Here is a 15,502-nt window from a genome sequence, read left to right as displayed (position 1 = left end):
GCTATTGGGGACTGAATCTGGGGCCTTCTGCATGCAAAGCAGGTGCTCTGCCTGAGCTACTATGGCTGTTCCCCTGAATTAATTACGCAAGTGACATAATTTCACCCCAACGGACAGCAGAAGGTTTTGGGCAGAAGATGAACTGCAGTGGGAGGAGAACGGCGTTGCTTGCTAAAATCCGGGATGCAACAGAAAATGATGCCTTCTTACATGACTTCATTTCCCCAGGGAACATTCCCACATAGGAGGTGGTGTAAAACCACTAAAAGGTTGCCTAAACAAGATGGTCTTAACTAGATGGCAGAAAGGAAAAAGCGAAGAGGCCACAGTTGAAGCACTTGTGAAAAGAGAGTGCTGCAACTGGCGGGGGGGGGCAGCCATGGAAGGAGAGCTCTTGTGATATAAAGCCACAGGCGCCTGCTGCTAGTTGTGGTGCAAAGTGACAAAATTGGGTAGGTCTGTGTGTGCATGGGGGAACCCAACCCTTTTCTTCTTGACTTGCATTCTCATTCACAAGCATTCCAATTAGCATTCAGCAAAATGATTATGTGATCTCCTGCAAGGTGATTTTACATGTCGTTGGGAAGTAATAGCTGATGGGTGGTGCAGAGTGTAATTTTCTCCCTCCTCCCCCCGCTGCCTTTTTTAAACTGGTACACATTGCAAAATGTGAATTATTAATTCCCCCTTGTCCTGCTTCCTGTTTTATTTCTGTACAGGTAATACGAACCAACAGAGGCTTGAATCATTCATAGGCTACGTCTCCCCGTTGGCAGAGTTGTGGATGCCAGGGGAATTGGCCAGAGCAGGGCAGTCAGGAGCCTGGGAGCTGCTTTCAAAAGAGAGGGCGGGGAATATGCTGGGAGTGGCTCTTGGAAAAAACACATGACCCCCAGGGATGTGGTGAGCCCAGAGAGGAAACTGATCAGCCCAGTTCCTGTTGATTAAAACGTTGCCTGGCTTTGAAGCACAATGGTTGAATAACTTGATAACTTTTCCTCGTGGAAATCTGTTACCAGTGACACAAGGCAGGTGGGCGATGGAGTTGCAATAGCTACCAGGCAGGCAAAATTCTTCTCTCATTTTACATAGGAAAGGGGAAGCTGCCTTTTACTGACTCAGCCCATTAGTCCACCTAGCTCTATACTGTCTTCACTGGCTGGCAGCGGCTCTCGAGACTCTCAGGCAGGGGATCCCTCCCAGCCTTACCTGGCGATGCTGGGGATTGAACCTGGGACTTTCTGCAGGCAAACAGGTGCTCTGCACCTGAGCTATGGCCCTTTCTCTTTGTTGAAATAGTAGCTTGTGTGAATTTGTTTGCAATGTTGTTTTAACAGATGGGCCTGTTTTGTATGTGCATGGCGAGTGGATGGGAGAATGCTTCTTCCCACAAAAGGGTGGAACCTACTGTGTAGCTGGAACAATGCAGGTTTGATTAAGTACGGGATAATCTTTATAAAGAAGACATGATTCACTAGAAAAGACAATAATGCTGGGAAAAACAGAAGAGAGTAGAAAAAGAGGAAGACCAAACATGAGATAGATTGATTCCATAAAGGAAGCCACAGACCTGAACTTACAAGATGTGAACAGGGCGGTTCACGACAGATTCTCTTGGAGGTCACTGATTTATAGGGTCACCATAAGTCAAAATCGACTTGAAGGCACATAACCACAACAGTTATCTTTATAGAGCCCTGTTGGCCTGTTTGTTTCCCCTGCCTCTTTTATATGGCTTCTCTGGAAGTCTGGATGTGAGCTGGACTCTAGCTAATTTTAGAAGCTGGAGGAGAAGCCAAGAAGCTAGTCTTTGGGAACCTCACAAGGGTCATGGGGTTGTGGACTGTGGCCTTGAGACTGAGCTGTGAACAGGAAGTCTCTCGTTTGAATCTTTCCTCTGCCATGAATTTTCTATCTTGGGCAAGTCACACTTGCTCAGCCTCGGTCCTCCAACTGCAATATGGGGATTATGTGTAATCATACTAACCTACCTTACAGGGTGGTTGTTGTGAAGTGTTTTGGCATTTGAAAATGCTTAAAGTGTGCATAATAATGGTGGGTCGGGGCATCCGAAATGATGTTGCTTTGGAATAAATTGCAGCTCTTCCTCCTGATTCAGATATATCCGTTTGTCACACAATGCATGATTGATTTATGGAATTCCACTGCTGCAAGATAGGTTGGCCGCATTGTAGCGCAGGAATGTAGCTCAGTGGTTCTGCTGTTACATGCAGATGATGGCGGCTTCAATCCCCAGCACCTCCAAGTGTGACTGGGAATGTTCCCTGCCTGAAAGAGCTACTGCCAGTTGGTGTAGATAACTCTGAGCTAAATAGTCTGACTGGATATAAGGCAGCTTCCCACACTGTTTCATGCTTTTATGTTGTGTTGTTTATTTTATTTTCATGTTATTTATCCTTGAGAAGGTTTTTTTTTCCTTTTTAAAGGTAGTATTACGGCCCTCCGTGGCGCAGAGTGGTAAGCGGTGGTAACGCAGCCGAAGCTCTGCTCACGGCCTGAGTTTGATTCCAACGGAAGGAGGAAGTCGAATCTCCGGTAAAAGGGATCGAGGTCCACTCAGCCTTCCATCCATCCGTGGTCGGTAAAATGAGTACCTGGCATATGCTGGGGGGTAAAGAAAGGCCGGGGAAGGAACTGGCAATCCCACCCCATTTATACGGTCTGCCTAGTAAACGTTGCAAGACGTCACCCTGAGAGTTGGAAACAACTTGCACTACAAGTGCGGGGACACCTTTACCTTTAAAGGTAGTATTAAAATATTTTAAATGAATAGCATTAAAAAATTCACAGAGGAGAGGCCTGGAACAGCAAAGCCACTTTCTAAAACAACAGCCCTATCAAATCCCTTCCTGACCTCAATAAGTACTGCACATGGCCAGACCTATTAGGTTTCCAGGACTCAGTAGGGGGTGTTGCATATTCTCTGTCCACTTTTACCTTCAGCTGTGACCTGTTTGCTTAAGTGTTTAATTCTGTCGTTGGGAGTTCTTAGACGTGCACTGCTATCTGTCAATGCTTGTTGCCATCTTACTCTTATCATTGATTTTTGTCTGTGCGCTGTATTTTTTCATTTTATTTTTAGGCACTTTGATTTGTTTTTACAGAAAGAAAATGTAAATGTACTGCCTTCAAGTCGATTCCGACTTATGGCGACCCTATGAATAGGGTTTTCATGAGGCTGAGAGGCAGTGACTGGCCCAAGTTCACCCAGTGAGCTTCGTGGCTATGTGGGGATTCGAACCCTCGTCTCCCAGGTCGTAGTCCGACACCGTAACCATATAAACGAGTGTTAGCGCCCACCCCCCATTACTGGCGGATCCAAAAATCTGTAAGGACTAAGCTTCATGCATTGTTAAATATTGGCCATTGCTTCTGAATCCGTTGCTTTATTGGCATGCTAGGGGTTGCACTCCTGCTTGCTTCGCTTGTCAACCCTCCCTCCCCCAAGACCTCCCTCGCCAATCCCCCCTCTGCTTACCCCTCACCAAATCCACTTATCCCCTCTATTTAAAAGTCATCCTCTGCGTTTCCACCTTCCTGCTTTCACCTCTCTCCTTGGCTGGCTCAGAAGCTCTCATGCTGGAATTTGCATCTCCGCCTGTCGGTGGCCAAGCATGACAACATCCTTGGGCAAATACAGAATATAGCTATCAGGGCCCTCACATCAAGGTGAGGATCCTGGTGTGGAGGGCAGGGGGATTTTACTCTACATGCCTGTAACTTTGAATGCCTGTAGTTTTGCTTCTTGCTGTGGTGTAGTGGTTAAGGTGTTGGACTACGACCTGGGAGACCAGGGTTTGAATCCCCACACAGCATTGAAGCTCCCTGGGTGACCTTGGGCCAGTCACTGCCTCTCAGCCTCATGAAAACCCTATTCATAGGGTCGCCATAAGTCGGAATCGACTTGAAGGCAGTCCATTTACATTTTAAGAGCAGGAAGTTACAACAAAAGCCCTGGTATCTCAATTTCTCCCTCCCCCGCCTTGCATTTGTCCTTTTATTTGATTTTTCCAGTTCCATAATATACAGTAATCTTATTTAGATGTCTAGTTAATTAAATCACACTTAATACATCTATAATTACTACTTTATTTGTTTTATATTTATTCAAATGCAACGAAAGGAATACAATTTCTTTTCTAAAAGTCTCCTCTAATGGATCCCTCCCGTTCATATCTGCTTGTATCTTTTTAAATTCAAAACTATTATATCCCAAATTTTCCATTCAGTGTTTATCTCAGATTTGAAGGAGCGCCTTCTTCAGTACTGTCTGACTGAAGTTTTGTGATGGGGTGGGGGAGGGTGGAGGGAGGCTCCTAGTCCCGTTGGCAGGGGTTGACAGTGACATGAGACGGGGCATTCTTGGTGGTGGCACTCTGACTCTGGCACTCCCTCTAGTTGTTCCCCTACTAGCAATGCTCAGATGTAATCTGAAAATGTTTTTATTTGTCCAGGCTTTGGGGACAATCTTGAGAATCTTTGGTGACTCTGCCGGGTTGTGCTGAGGCTGTTTTATGTTTAAGACTGCTGCCTTTCTAATTATTATTTTTATTACTGTGATGATGCTGTTTTGTGTTAGCCGATGCCCATGGTGTTCCAGGAGGAAAGGCCTATAGCTCAGTGGCAGAGCATGTGCTCTGCATGCAGAAGGTCCTGATCCTGGCTAGAAAGAGAGAGAGAGAGAGTGCAAAAAGCAGGAGTGACAATGTAATTGTGTTCCTCCTTGCTGCAGATGCCAGATCATAGAATCATAGAATAGTAGAGTTGGAAGGGGCCTACTAGGCCATCCAGTCCAACCCCCTGCTCAATGCAGGAATCCAAATTAATGCCTACCCGACAAATGGCTGTCCAGCTGCCTCTTGAAGGCCTCCATTGTTGGAGAGCCTACCACCTCCCTAGGTCATTAGTTTCATTGTTTTACTGCTCTAACAGGAAATTCTTCTTGATGTTCAGTTGAAATCTGGCTTCCTCTAACTTGAGCCCATTATTCCGTGTCCTGCACTCTGGGACGATCGAGAAGAGATCCCGGCCCTCCTCTCTGTGACAACCTTTCATGTACTTGAAGAGTGCTATCCAATCTCCTCTCAGTCCTCTCTTCTCCAAGCTAAACATGCCCAGTTCTTTCAGTTTCTCCTCATAGGGCTTTGTTTCCAGTCCCCTGATCATCCTTGTTGCCCTCCTCTAAACTCGTTCCAGTTTGTCTGCATCCTTCTTGAAGTGCGGTATCCAGAACTGGACACAGTACTCAAGATGAGACTTAACCAGTGCTGAATAGAGGGGAAGCAATACTTCATGTGGTTTGGAAAACTATACTTCTGTTAATGAAGGCTAAAATAGCATTTGCCTTTTTTGCAGCCACATAACACTGTTGGCTCACATTCAGCTTGTGATCAACAGCAATCCCAAGATCCTTCTCGCATGTAGTATTGCTGAGCCACGTATCCCCCATCTTATAACTGTGCATATGGTTTCTTTTTCCTAAGTGTAGAATGTTGCACTTATCCCTGTTAATTTTCATTCTGTTCTTTTCAGCCCAATGCTCCAACCTATCAAGATCCTTTTGAATTTTGTTTCTGTCCTCCAAGATATTAGCTATCCCTCCCAATTTTGTATCATCCTCAAATTCGATAAACGTTCCCTGCACCTCCTCATCCAAGTCATTAATAAAAATGTTGTAGATGCAGGACTCCAGTCTCATTGGGACTGCAAGGGGGGGACACACAACGAGTTAGACCCCCTACCCATTTTATTGGGCTGAGTATTTTCTTTGGGGAAAGACTGTAGCTCAGTGGTAGAGCATCTGCCTTGCATGCAGAAAGTCCTAGGTTCAATCCCCATCATCCCCAGAGAGAGTTGGGAGAGACTCCTGCCTGAAACTCTGGAGAGCTGCTGCCAGTCAGTGTAGACAATACTAAGTTAGATGGACCGTTGGTGTGACGTGGTCTAAGGCAGCTTCCTATGATCCTAAAGGCAGGATATAAAAATGAATTACGAATGACTGGGTTTCTTCTTCCAACTCCTCCTTTCTTTTAGGGTGTTCCCAAGCCCTGATGGATTTCTGATAGTTTGCTGGTGACAAGTTGGGAAGAGCATGGTGAAACATCAACCGCTACAGTACTACGAGCCACAGTTATGTTTGTCATGTCTGACGGGGATTTATGGTTGCCGTTGGAAACGATACCAGCGGTCACATGATGACACCACGAAGGTGAGTCGCTAGAACATTCTGTACTTCTTGGCTCACTGCCACCATTTTGAAATCTTAGATGGTGTGTGTGTGTATGTGTGTGAGCTGCCTTGAGTGTGAGAACTGAGGACTTGATTTGCCAATAAAGATTAAGAACTGTGGGCCCTTAAGGTTTGACTACGCTGTCCCTTGTGAATAGCAGCGGCTCCATGTCAGCGGGGCTCTGGAATCTGCTCCGGGTTTTAGTCTGAACTTTCAAGGAGCTGTCTGAGGTGCTTGAAGGTTCGAACTAAAAAGGAGAGTGGATTCCACTGCGCCATTGACAGAGAGCCGCCAGCCGTCACCGCTTGTGAAGCTGTCAAGAAAATGAATTCCTTGTGGAACTATTTGTGACCACTGCAGTATCTTTACCTATTGACATCTTTGGCTGGTATCCAGCAAGCGCAAGCAGTTTTAGCTGCAGAATGAAAGTTCCCCGCCCCTTCCTTTCCCCTGTGTGGCCCAAAAATCTGCTCTGGAGGGTTGGGGGAAAACCCAGAAAAGATTTAGAGTGGGATGTTTCATTGCACAGTTAAAAGTCCTTGCACTAGCAGAACTGGATGCCAACATTTCTTTGCAGAACTGCAAGCAGGTTTAGTTAATTGAAGCAAGTTTATCCCATTCTTTGGCCAAAAAAGACTTCCCAGCTTACAAATGTCAGTCCCTGTCTTCGGCCTTCTAAACTAAAAGACCATAGCACAAAAGGAAAAGAGATTGGGGAGGGAGCAGGAAAAAAGAAAGCCCAGGCACTATTTCATAGTTACAGAGTTCTTATAATGGTCATCTAGAACGAAAAGATTTTAAGGCAACAGGGAGCCAAAACTATTTGGTCTTTTCAGTAGATATGAAGAAGAGGCCCTGCAGCCTGATTTCTCTCTCTCCCCTCCCACCCCGTAAACTGATGGAATAGGTGTGATGATTGATTATGTGATTTATGTGATTACTGCAAGCAGAAAAATTTATTTGCCCTTTTAGGTTGGTTTTAACAGAAGCATTTCTATCCCAATTTGGAAGGAAGCTGTAGGTGTTTTTTGTTTTTTTTTAAAAGACAAATTCATAGAAGATAGATCCATCAGCTCTTAGCCACGTGGAGCCTCCATGTGCAGGTGCAGTCTGCCTATGAGTACCAGATGCTAGAGACAAACAGTATCATCACTTTATGCCCTCACTATCACTTTATCATCACTTGTCACCACTTTATGCCCTCCCTGACCGTTGTCGGAAACAGGTTGGTAGATTCAGACCTTTGTCTAATCCCAGCGTTTCTTGTATTCTCCTTGTCGTATGGTTTGGTGAGAGAGTAGGAGAGGCAGCCGCTGGGAGTGCTTTAGATTCTGGATATCCTGCCTCCGGGCAGGGGATCAGACTGGAGCAGCAATTCGTATAGCTGTCTTGTATTCTAGGGCTGAGCTAAAGTGTACAGGTGTGCTTACATGGAAATACTTTCCCCCTGGAAAATGCACTCGCCTCCACCCTTGCTGTTGATTCCCTGAGGGGACAGGCTGTGAAATGGGGGTGAGCATGTTTGCCCATTCACAGGGAGTGCTCTCTTCTCTCTCTCTGCTGGGTGGGGAGGAAAACCCGAGCATGGTTTTGTTATGCTTTAAGAGCTGTGATAGTTACAGAGTACTCGTGCTCTTGTCTGTTACGCACGAGAGTTCCAACCTCCCCTTTCTCCCGAACACTGTCTACAAGGGGGCTTGTTGTCCTCTCTGTCTTTCTAAATCCAATTAATATTTCAAGGTATCGGCAAGGAAATGGCCCATCTAGCCCTTTTTTGCACTGTGAGGTGGATGATTGATGGCATGTACATGTGAAGGAGGCAGAGAGGTTTGTATAATAGCAGCCTGTACGTCAGATGCTTGGCTATTGGACCGCAGAGCCTTTCAAAGCCTCTCTCTCTCAAGCGGAATATGCATTTGCAAAACCTGGGAGTGTCAGAGAGCAAATGCTGGAAATCGAGGTATCAGTTTAAAGAGCTAACACTTGGAGTCCTCGAGTCTGGCTTTTCAAACAGAACGGTCCTATATGCTGAATCCCCCCTCCCTCCTCCTCCCCTCGCATGATGCCACTTTTGGATTTCTCAAAATCCTCCTTCATCAATGGGCTCTAGTCCATGAAAACCGTAATAACATTTGTTAGTGCCAGAAGATCCTTCGCTGTATTTTCTACAGCCTGCAGACATGACTGCACCTTCCGAAATTCCTTGAAACATCCATACGTAACTAGTTAGTGATCATTCCTCGCTATAACCCCTATTGTGACCCAGCCTAAGTGCGGGCAGTTTGCATATGCTTGCATTGAAGCAGTGGCAGCGGGCGGCTCCATGTCAGTGGGGCAGTGGAATCCACTCCGGGTTTTAGCCAAACTTTCAAGGAGCTGTCCAAGAAGCTGCAGAGTAAAACCCGGAGTGGATTCCGTTGCCCCACTGACATGGAGCCACCATCCACCTCTGCATTCAAGAGAACAAGCAGTTTGCCTAAGCCAGGGATAGCCAACGTGATGCTCTCCAGATGTTGCTGGACTTCAATTGCCATCAGCCCTGACCGTTGCCCATGCTGGGGCTGGAGTCTAACAACACCTAGAGGGCTCCCTGATATAAACTGTATATCAGTGATATTGAAATTAGGCAGCTTTGTGTGGATGTTCCTAACCGCTCCTTTCTCCCTTCCTGTTGGATTCTGCGGGGAGTGCTCAGTTTTGGGGAAGTCAGATCTCTGTGCTCACGGGTGGAGGGGTACGGGGAAGTGTGTGGCACCCATGCAGTGGACCTGTGAAATGTTGTGGCACAGCAGCGTGTGCTATCCTGCGAGGTGCTGCAGTCTCTTTTGCAGCTCCCTTGACTTTGCAAAGGGGATGGCGACACTCTGCCGATGCACCTGCCATCCCCCCACACAAACGTGTCCGCTCTGTGCTTGCGTAATCCCTTGCATGCAAGGAAGCAGGCCCCAGAAAGAGGAGGCAGTAAAGCTGCTGCAGTGACTCCTTTGGCCCCCAAGGCCCGAGTGGAAGGGCTGTAGGGACTGATCAAAACAGAGGCCGCTGCCTGGATTTGAAGCTGACGCCACCAGCCTCTTCCATCCCCTTCCTTACATATTGACCTCCATGTCTGTGGCTGCAAATGACCTTGTTTGCACATGACTTTAAACCATAGTTATGCTCTTTTTACAGCAGGTATAGCACAGTGGGGAGGAGAGCCTGGCTGGGAGTCCAGAGTCTGTGAGTTCAAATCCCCGCTTGTGTCTCCTGGGTGTCAAGGGCCAGCTAAAGATCCCCCCACAGGGAGTGGCTCGGGTTACGTGCCCTGCCACCTGTGCAGCCATGGGCAAGCTGCAGAGTCCCAAGGAGCCCAGTTGCCCCCCAGCTGGCAGTTGCGGACAAGGAAGGGGCTGGCTTGTGCAGCTGTGGCAAGCTGAGCAGGCCCTAGCCAGCTGGGGAGGACTAGCCTCAGAGGGAGGCAATGGTAACCCCCTTCTGAATACCTCTTACCATGAACACCCTATTCATAGCGTTGCCATAAGTCGGGATCGACTTGAAGGCAGTCCATTTCCACATTTTCATGCTCTCTATGTGAGGCTGCTCTTGAGACAGATCCAGAAGCTTCAGCTAGTGCGAATGCTGCGTCCAGGCCGGTGTCAGGGACAGATTATTGCCAACACGTGACGCCACAATTAAAAGACCAGCATGGACTCCCCATCTCTGTTGCCGGCCAGGTTCAAGATTCTCGTACTAGTGTACAAAGCCCTGCATAACTTAGGCCCAAGATACTTTAAGGACTGCCTTACCCCATAATACTTAAGTCAATCACTGGGATTATCTGGGGGAGCATTATTAGTAGTTCCCCGTGGACAAGAAGCACAACTCATGTCAATGAGGCCCAACTCTACGGAACTCCCTCCCACTAGAAATCAGGCAGGCATTATTCCTGCTAAGTTTCGGTTGCCTGGTGAAAAAGGTTGTATTCTAGGAGGCCTTTGCACCATGAAGGCTGTTCAGAGATTAAAACGTCAGGTGTTTGTTTAATGCTTTAAATGTTATCTACATTGCATGCTTTTGGTTTTGTGAGCCACTTTCGGACTCAGATGTGGGGAAAAGGAGGGCATGCAGTTTAAAAATAAGACAAATAAATAAATGATGGACGCACATTGCTCTGGTGCGCAAGGCTAACAAACATCATGGGGACTTTGCTCCTGTCCAGTCCTGCAGCTACTGGAAACCAAGGCATCAATGGCTTAGTGTTACATCTAAACCTGAGCTCCCCCTATGTTACGTTATGTTACGGTTTATTTCTAGGATGCCTTTTTTTGCAGAAAAGCCCCCCATCAGCTTACACACAGATAGAAAACCACAAATACAAATAAAAACAATACAATTTACAAAATTTCAAGCCAACAAAGTGCTAGCATTTCTAAAAAGCAACAACAGCTAAAAACCAAAAGCATTCATCTTCCTGGTAAAGGACAGTCCCCAGAAAAAGGTCACTAAGAGCAGGGGTGAGGGGACAAGGCAGGTGGAAAAACTTGCCCCTTGATGGTCCCAGCACAGTCTCACCCCTGCAGCAGTACCTCCCAGTCTGCAGCTCCTCCTGGCTCCCTGGTGGGTTGGGAACAGATTTAGAGGGGCATGGGGTGCCCTGTTCCTCGACCTAGTGGATCTACCTTGTGGGATGCTGCCGTTTGTCTCCAAACAAACCACAAAGGGTAAGCCAAAAACAAACCTTGCTTTTATAGCTCATGGTTTGTTTGGAGAAAAACAAACCATGGACCCGGGTTTGGATGAAATGCTAAGCCTTACCATGGCTCAGCTCCAGGTGCGCAGGAGGAGAAAAGCACTCACAGTTTTAGCCCTGTGCACCATCACGCTCAGCATCCACCTTTAAGCCAACGAGGCCACCCACGTGCTGGAAGCCCCCACTCTAGTATGCATGCTGGCCTGCAAAAGGCTTGGAGGTTGATGGTGGACCCTTTGCCAGTCTCCAGGTCCTGGTGTTTGCCCTACCATCCTAACCTCCGGTGCTGGCCTGGCATGATGCTGCTGCTGGTGGAATATCAGAGAGGGGTGAGACTTGGCCCTGATTGACTCCCTGTTTTGGAGACGCCGTCTTGGCACGGAGTTTGAACACCTTTAAAGCAGCAGCAGTAGCTGCTGGGTGCTAATTGTGTTTGGCACCCGCGTACAGCAGTGTACTGTGCTGGCTCTGGCTGGCGAAGCGAACGGCTTTCAGCTGTTGCTGTGTAAAGATGCTAATGGCTTGGCATCTACTTGACGACTCGCTTCCTGACTGCGTCGTTTTTTCGTTCTGCTTCTCTGGCGTGGCTTTGGGATGGTGGCGGGAACCCGCTGCGGTCTCTTCTTCTGTGCCACGCAAAGGACCGCGTGGCCGTTGCTCTCTGACTCTCTCGCTTGCTTCACCTGTCCACCCCTCTAGTCAGGGCTGTTTTGGAAGGTTGGTATGGTTGGGCAGGCCCAGGCCATGAACGGGGTGGGGTGGTGGAACTGCTGCTCAGTATTGCTGCTGCCTGGCTGCACCAACTTTCCTTCTCTGCCTGGGTGGTGGTGGTGATTGGATTGCCACCATTTGCCAGAGAGAGAGAGTGCAAGAAGGGGTGTGTGTGTGTGTGTGTGTGAAAAGGTGGTTTTGTTCCTCCTTGCCATAGACACCAGCTACAGAGACCCCAACCTGCGAGGGGGGAGAATGAGTTTAAGACTCCCCATTTAATTGGGCTAAAATGTTTTCTTTGGGGGAGCTGCCTTGCATGCAGAATTTTCCAGGCTTAATCTCTGGCAGCTCCAGGTAAGGACTGCAAGTGTCCCCGCCTGAAACCCTGGACAGTTGCTGCCAGATGGTGTAGACAGTATTGAGCTAGATGGACCAATGGTCTGAATCGGTATAAGGCAACTTCCTGTATTCCATACCTGGGTTGTGATCCAGATCTGGCCCCGCTTTAGCAATTGTGCAAATGGCTTTTTTAATTGTGTGAATGGCCTGAGAATGTTAGAAGAGCCCTGTTGGATCAACCTAAAAGCCCATCTAGTCCAGCATCCTGTTCTTACAGTGTCCAACCTCTGGGAAGGCCGCAAGCAGGACCTTAGTGCAACAGCCCTCTCCTCATCGGTGACTTCCAGCAACTGGTATCCGGAGACGTACGACCTCCACCAGAGCAGGTAGAACCTAGCTCTTGAAACCTATCCAGAGACTGGCGTGCTCTGGATCGTCACCTTGTAGTGGTGAGTGGGCTTGCGCGTTCCAATGAACCCTGTGAGCGATGCCGTCGGGAGTCATGTGCTCCCAGCAGGGTCACCCATGGCGGTAAGGTCAAGGAACCAGACAAAGAATGATCCAAGAATGTCCTCAATGGCAGAACAGGTGGAGGATAATAATATGTATGTTACGATGGCTGTGAAGGCAGATGAAGACTGCAGCAGATAAAAGACTTCCAATCATCATGGTATCCATGCCATTGGATCAAAGCCTTTTTCTGTCAAGATTGTATGTTGATTGTCGTGCGCCGATCTCCCCACATAAAACAAATTCACACACAGGCGTCTTCCATAACAAAAGTCCCATGGCGATTGGCAAATGGCGACGGGGGCAGGACTGTGAAATCCAGATTCCACTAGTCATGGACTGGCACATCGGTGGTGGACACAGATTCAGACAGATCCATTGTTCCATTTTGGAAGACAACCTTACTCGGTCACAAGTGATCGCCAAGAAGCAGCTCTGCATGGGTCAGGCACATGAATGAAAATGGACGCCCCGTTACATCTACTGTTGGCTTTGAGTAGAGGTGTGAAGGCCTGGGGAAAAACTGGAAAAGTTGGGGGGGGGACCTGTTTTCATTTTTCTCCTGAATTTTCCCATTTCCCCCCAGAAATATTGGGAGGAAACGAATAAACAAACAAAAACAACGGCCAAACATTTTTTTCTGAAATTTTCCCTTTTTTCCCTGGGCCTTCACATCTCTAGCCCTGAGTAGAGTAACCCTGTAACATGGATGAGGGAAGAGATCTTCTCAGGGAGACTTCACAGCCAACAGTGCTTGCATTAAAACATTGTGGCAACCCCCTACGAAAAAACAGCGGATGCCATTTTATTCCAAGTTCTGATGAGGCAAGCTGTGTTTCTGCACTCCCTTTTCCTTCAGTATTCTTGCAGCCTCAGCTTGGAAGGTTTTATGCTGTGATACCTGGACAATATTTGACACAGCTGCTGGGTGGGGCTTACAGGAGCTGTTCCCCAAAGCATCTGGGGGGTGTTAGGTTGGGGAAGGCTGATTTTTCACCTAGCTCAGGCTAATCTCTTTGGGCTTGCTGGTTCATGTTTCCTTTAGGCTGGTAACAGAGGATTGTTGTCTTGTACAGCCCTTGAATCCGCTCTTTGTGTGCTATGCAGCTCTGAAATATAACCAGAGGAGTCCATCTCCTCAGGGCCTTTAGCTGAGTGTAGGTAGTTCATTCACTTCCCTTAAGAACTTAGATTACTCTTTAGCTGAGAGACAGATAACTGCTTGGAGGCATTCTCTACAACGCAGTCCCTGAATTGTGCAATTCCCTCCCCACAGAGGTGTGCCTGACATCTTCTACAGCTTTTGTTGGATGCTGAAAATACACCTTGTTACCCTGGTCTTTGACAGCTGTGTTTTTATACCTGCCTACACTTTCTGATTTTAAGCTGTATCGATTTCTCCTTTAGATTATTCTACCTGATTTTAAATTGTATGACTGTAGGTAAAGGGCAGGTAAGTCGTTTGATAGGGGCTTCCCTTCTGCCTATTTCTTTTGACTCATTGCTTCCTCTGGCCAAACTGGTATTGTAGGTTTTTGAATAATACCAAAACCTATCAAACCTGTGCCGCCGGAGGTGAAATTGGGATGAGCTCACATGCAAGGAGAAGCAATCCCTCTTTCAAAAGTGCCTTTTAACTCCTGGAAAAACAATTGTTTGTCTCCAGACTGTGTTATCTTTGGCCATCGAAAGCTGACATGAGTTTTAAAAATGCTTCTCTGTATTTTAAAAACAGCAACCATGTTTCCAGGTTTCTTTCCTTGAGCAGAGGAAAGACTTTTGTTGTGGCAAAAGACTTTGATCACAGCTATAGATATGCGTGTGTCGCATGTGTAGCTGCAAGCAGGGTTGTAATCGAAATGTGCAAAGGCGGCTTCTGTAATTCATGTTTGACTGTCTTGTCTCTGGAAGCAAAAACCTCGGTGGTAAAAGATGAACTGCTGTGCATCTTTGGGCTTTGCTTGTAGGCTGGAAACTCACAAACAAGAATAGACAAAGAAGGCAAAAGGATCCTTCCCGCCTTCCCCAATTATAGATTTATGATGGTGTGATGCTTTTGTATCAACTGTCAGCCGTGCCTTTTTGAATCTTCTTCCTGTACAATCTGGTGCATTTTGCAATGGATATTCTTCCAAAGAAAGGGATAGCCTGATAAAGATGTGGGGAGTCTGAGCTATTCTTTTGGGCAAACAACTGTCCTACAATTGTAGAATCATAGAATAGTAGAGTTGGAAACAGCTGTGTTTCAGCTTACATATTAGGCCTCATCTGTGCTATGCATTTGAAGCAGTATCATACCACTTTCAGCTGTCATGGCTTTTCCCCAAAGAATCCTGGGAAATGTAGTTTGAGAAGGATGCTGAAAGTTTCTAGGAGCCCCTAGGATTCCCCTCAAAGAGCCACAGTACCTACAGTGGTTTAACAATCAATTCCTTCTTCCCAAGGAATTCTGGAAACCGTGGCTATATGAGGGGAACTGGCGTTTCCTAACAACTTTCAGCACCCTTATCAAACTACATTTCCCAGGGTTCTTTGGGGGAAGCCATAACTGTTTAAAGTGGTATGCTGCTGCTTTAGGCGTATAGTGCAGCTGGGGCCTTAGTCTGTGAAGTGCAAATTAGGCAAGATCAAAGGAGCAGCACCAGACTGCAACAGGCCTTCAAAGGCAATGGCACAGCAGCACTGCTGCCTCTGGGGGCTTAAATAGGCTTGGCCACGTTAGCATGCATGCTGCGTGATGATGCAGCGCCGCACGAAGTGGTGCAGCCAGCCTGTGCCGGTGGTGGCGGTGGTTGCCTGGGAGGGTGGCCGCTGCTCCACGATTTATTTATTTATTTAGTGTATCTATATACCGCCCCATAGCCAAAGCTCTCTGGGCTGTTTACAGTAACTAAAAACATTAAAAACAAATATACAAATTTAAAACACATCTTTTAAAAATAATTTAAAACACAATTTTAAAAATT

At 47.1% G+C, this 15,502-nt stretch overlaps 1 protein-coding gene across 5 annotated transcripts in view; it reads left to right on the top strand.

The window, feature by feature from the left end:
• The window catches only part of GDPD5 (glycerophosphodiester phosphodiesterase domain containing 5), a 208,004-nt gene that overhangs the window by 79,991 nt on the left and 112,511 nt on the right, over positions 1 to 15,502 (top strand). For 4 of the 5 annotated variants that reach the window (XM_061629055.1, XM_061629057.1, XM_061629053.1 and 1 more), the window contains exon 2: positions 6,055 to 6,229. In XM_061629055.1, coding sequence (XP_061485039.1) covers positions 6,113 to 6,229 — 117 coding nt within the window. In that variant the 5' untranslated portion in view covers positions 6,055 to 6,112. Of the gene's footprint in view, positions 1 to 6,054; positions 6,230 to 15,502 lie in introns of those variants that run through there. The other variant, XM_061629056.1, reaches the window with a different exon arrangement.

The sequence above is a fragment of the Rhineura floridana genome, chromosome 5, assembly GCF_030035675.1.
Source record: "Rhineura floridana isolate rRhiFlo1 chromosome 5, rRhiFlo1.hap2, whole genome shotgun sequence".
In the NCBI taxonomy this organism is placed as follows: domain Eukaryota; kingdom Metazoa; phylum Chordata; class Lepidosauria; order Squamata; family Rhineuridae; genus Rhineura; species Rhineura floridana.
This window is presented reverse-complemented; position numbering and strand designations above follow the sequence as displayed.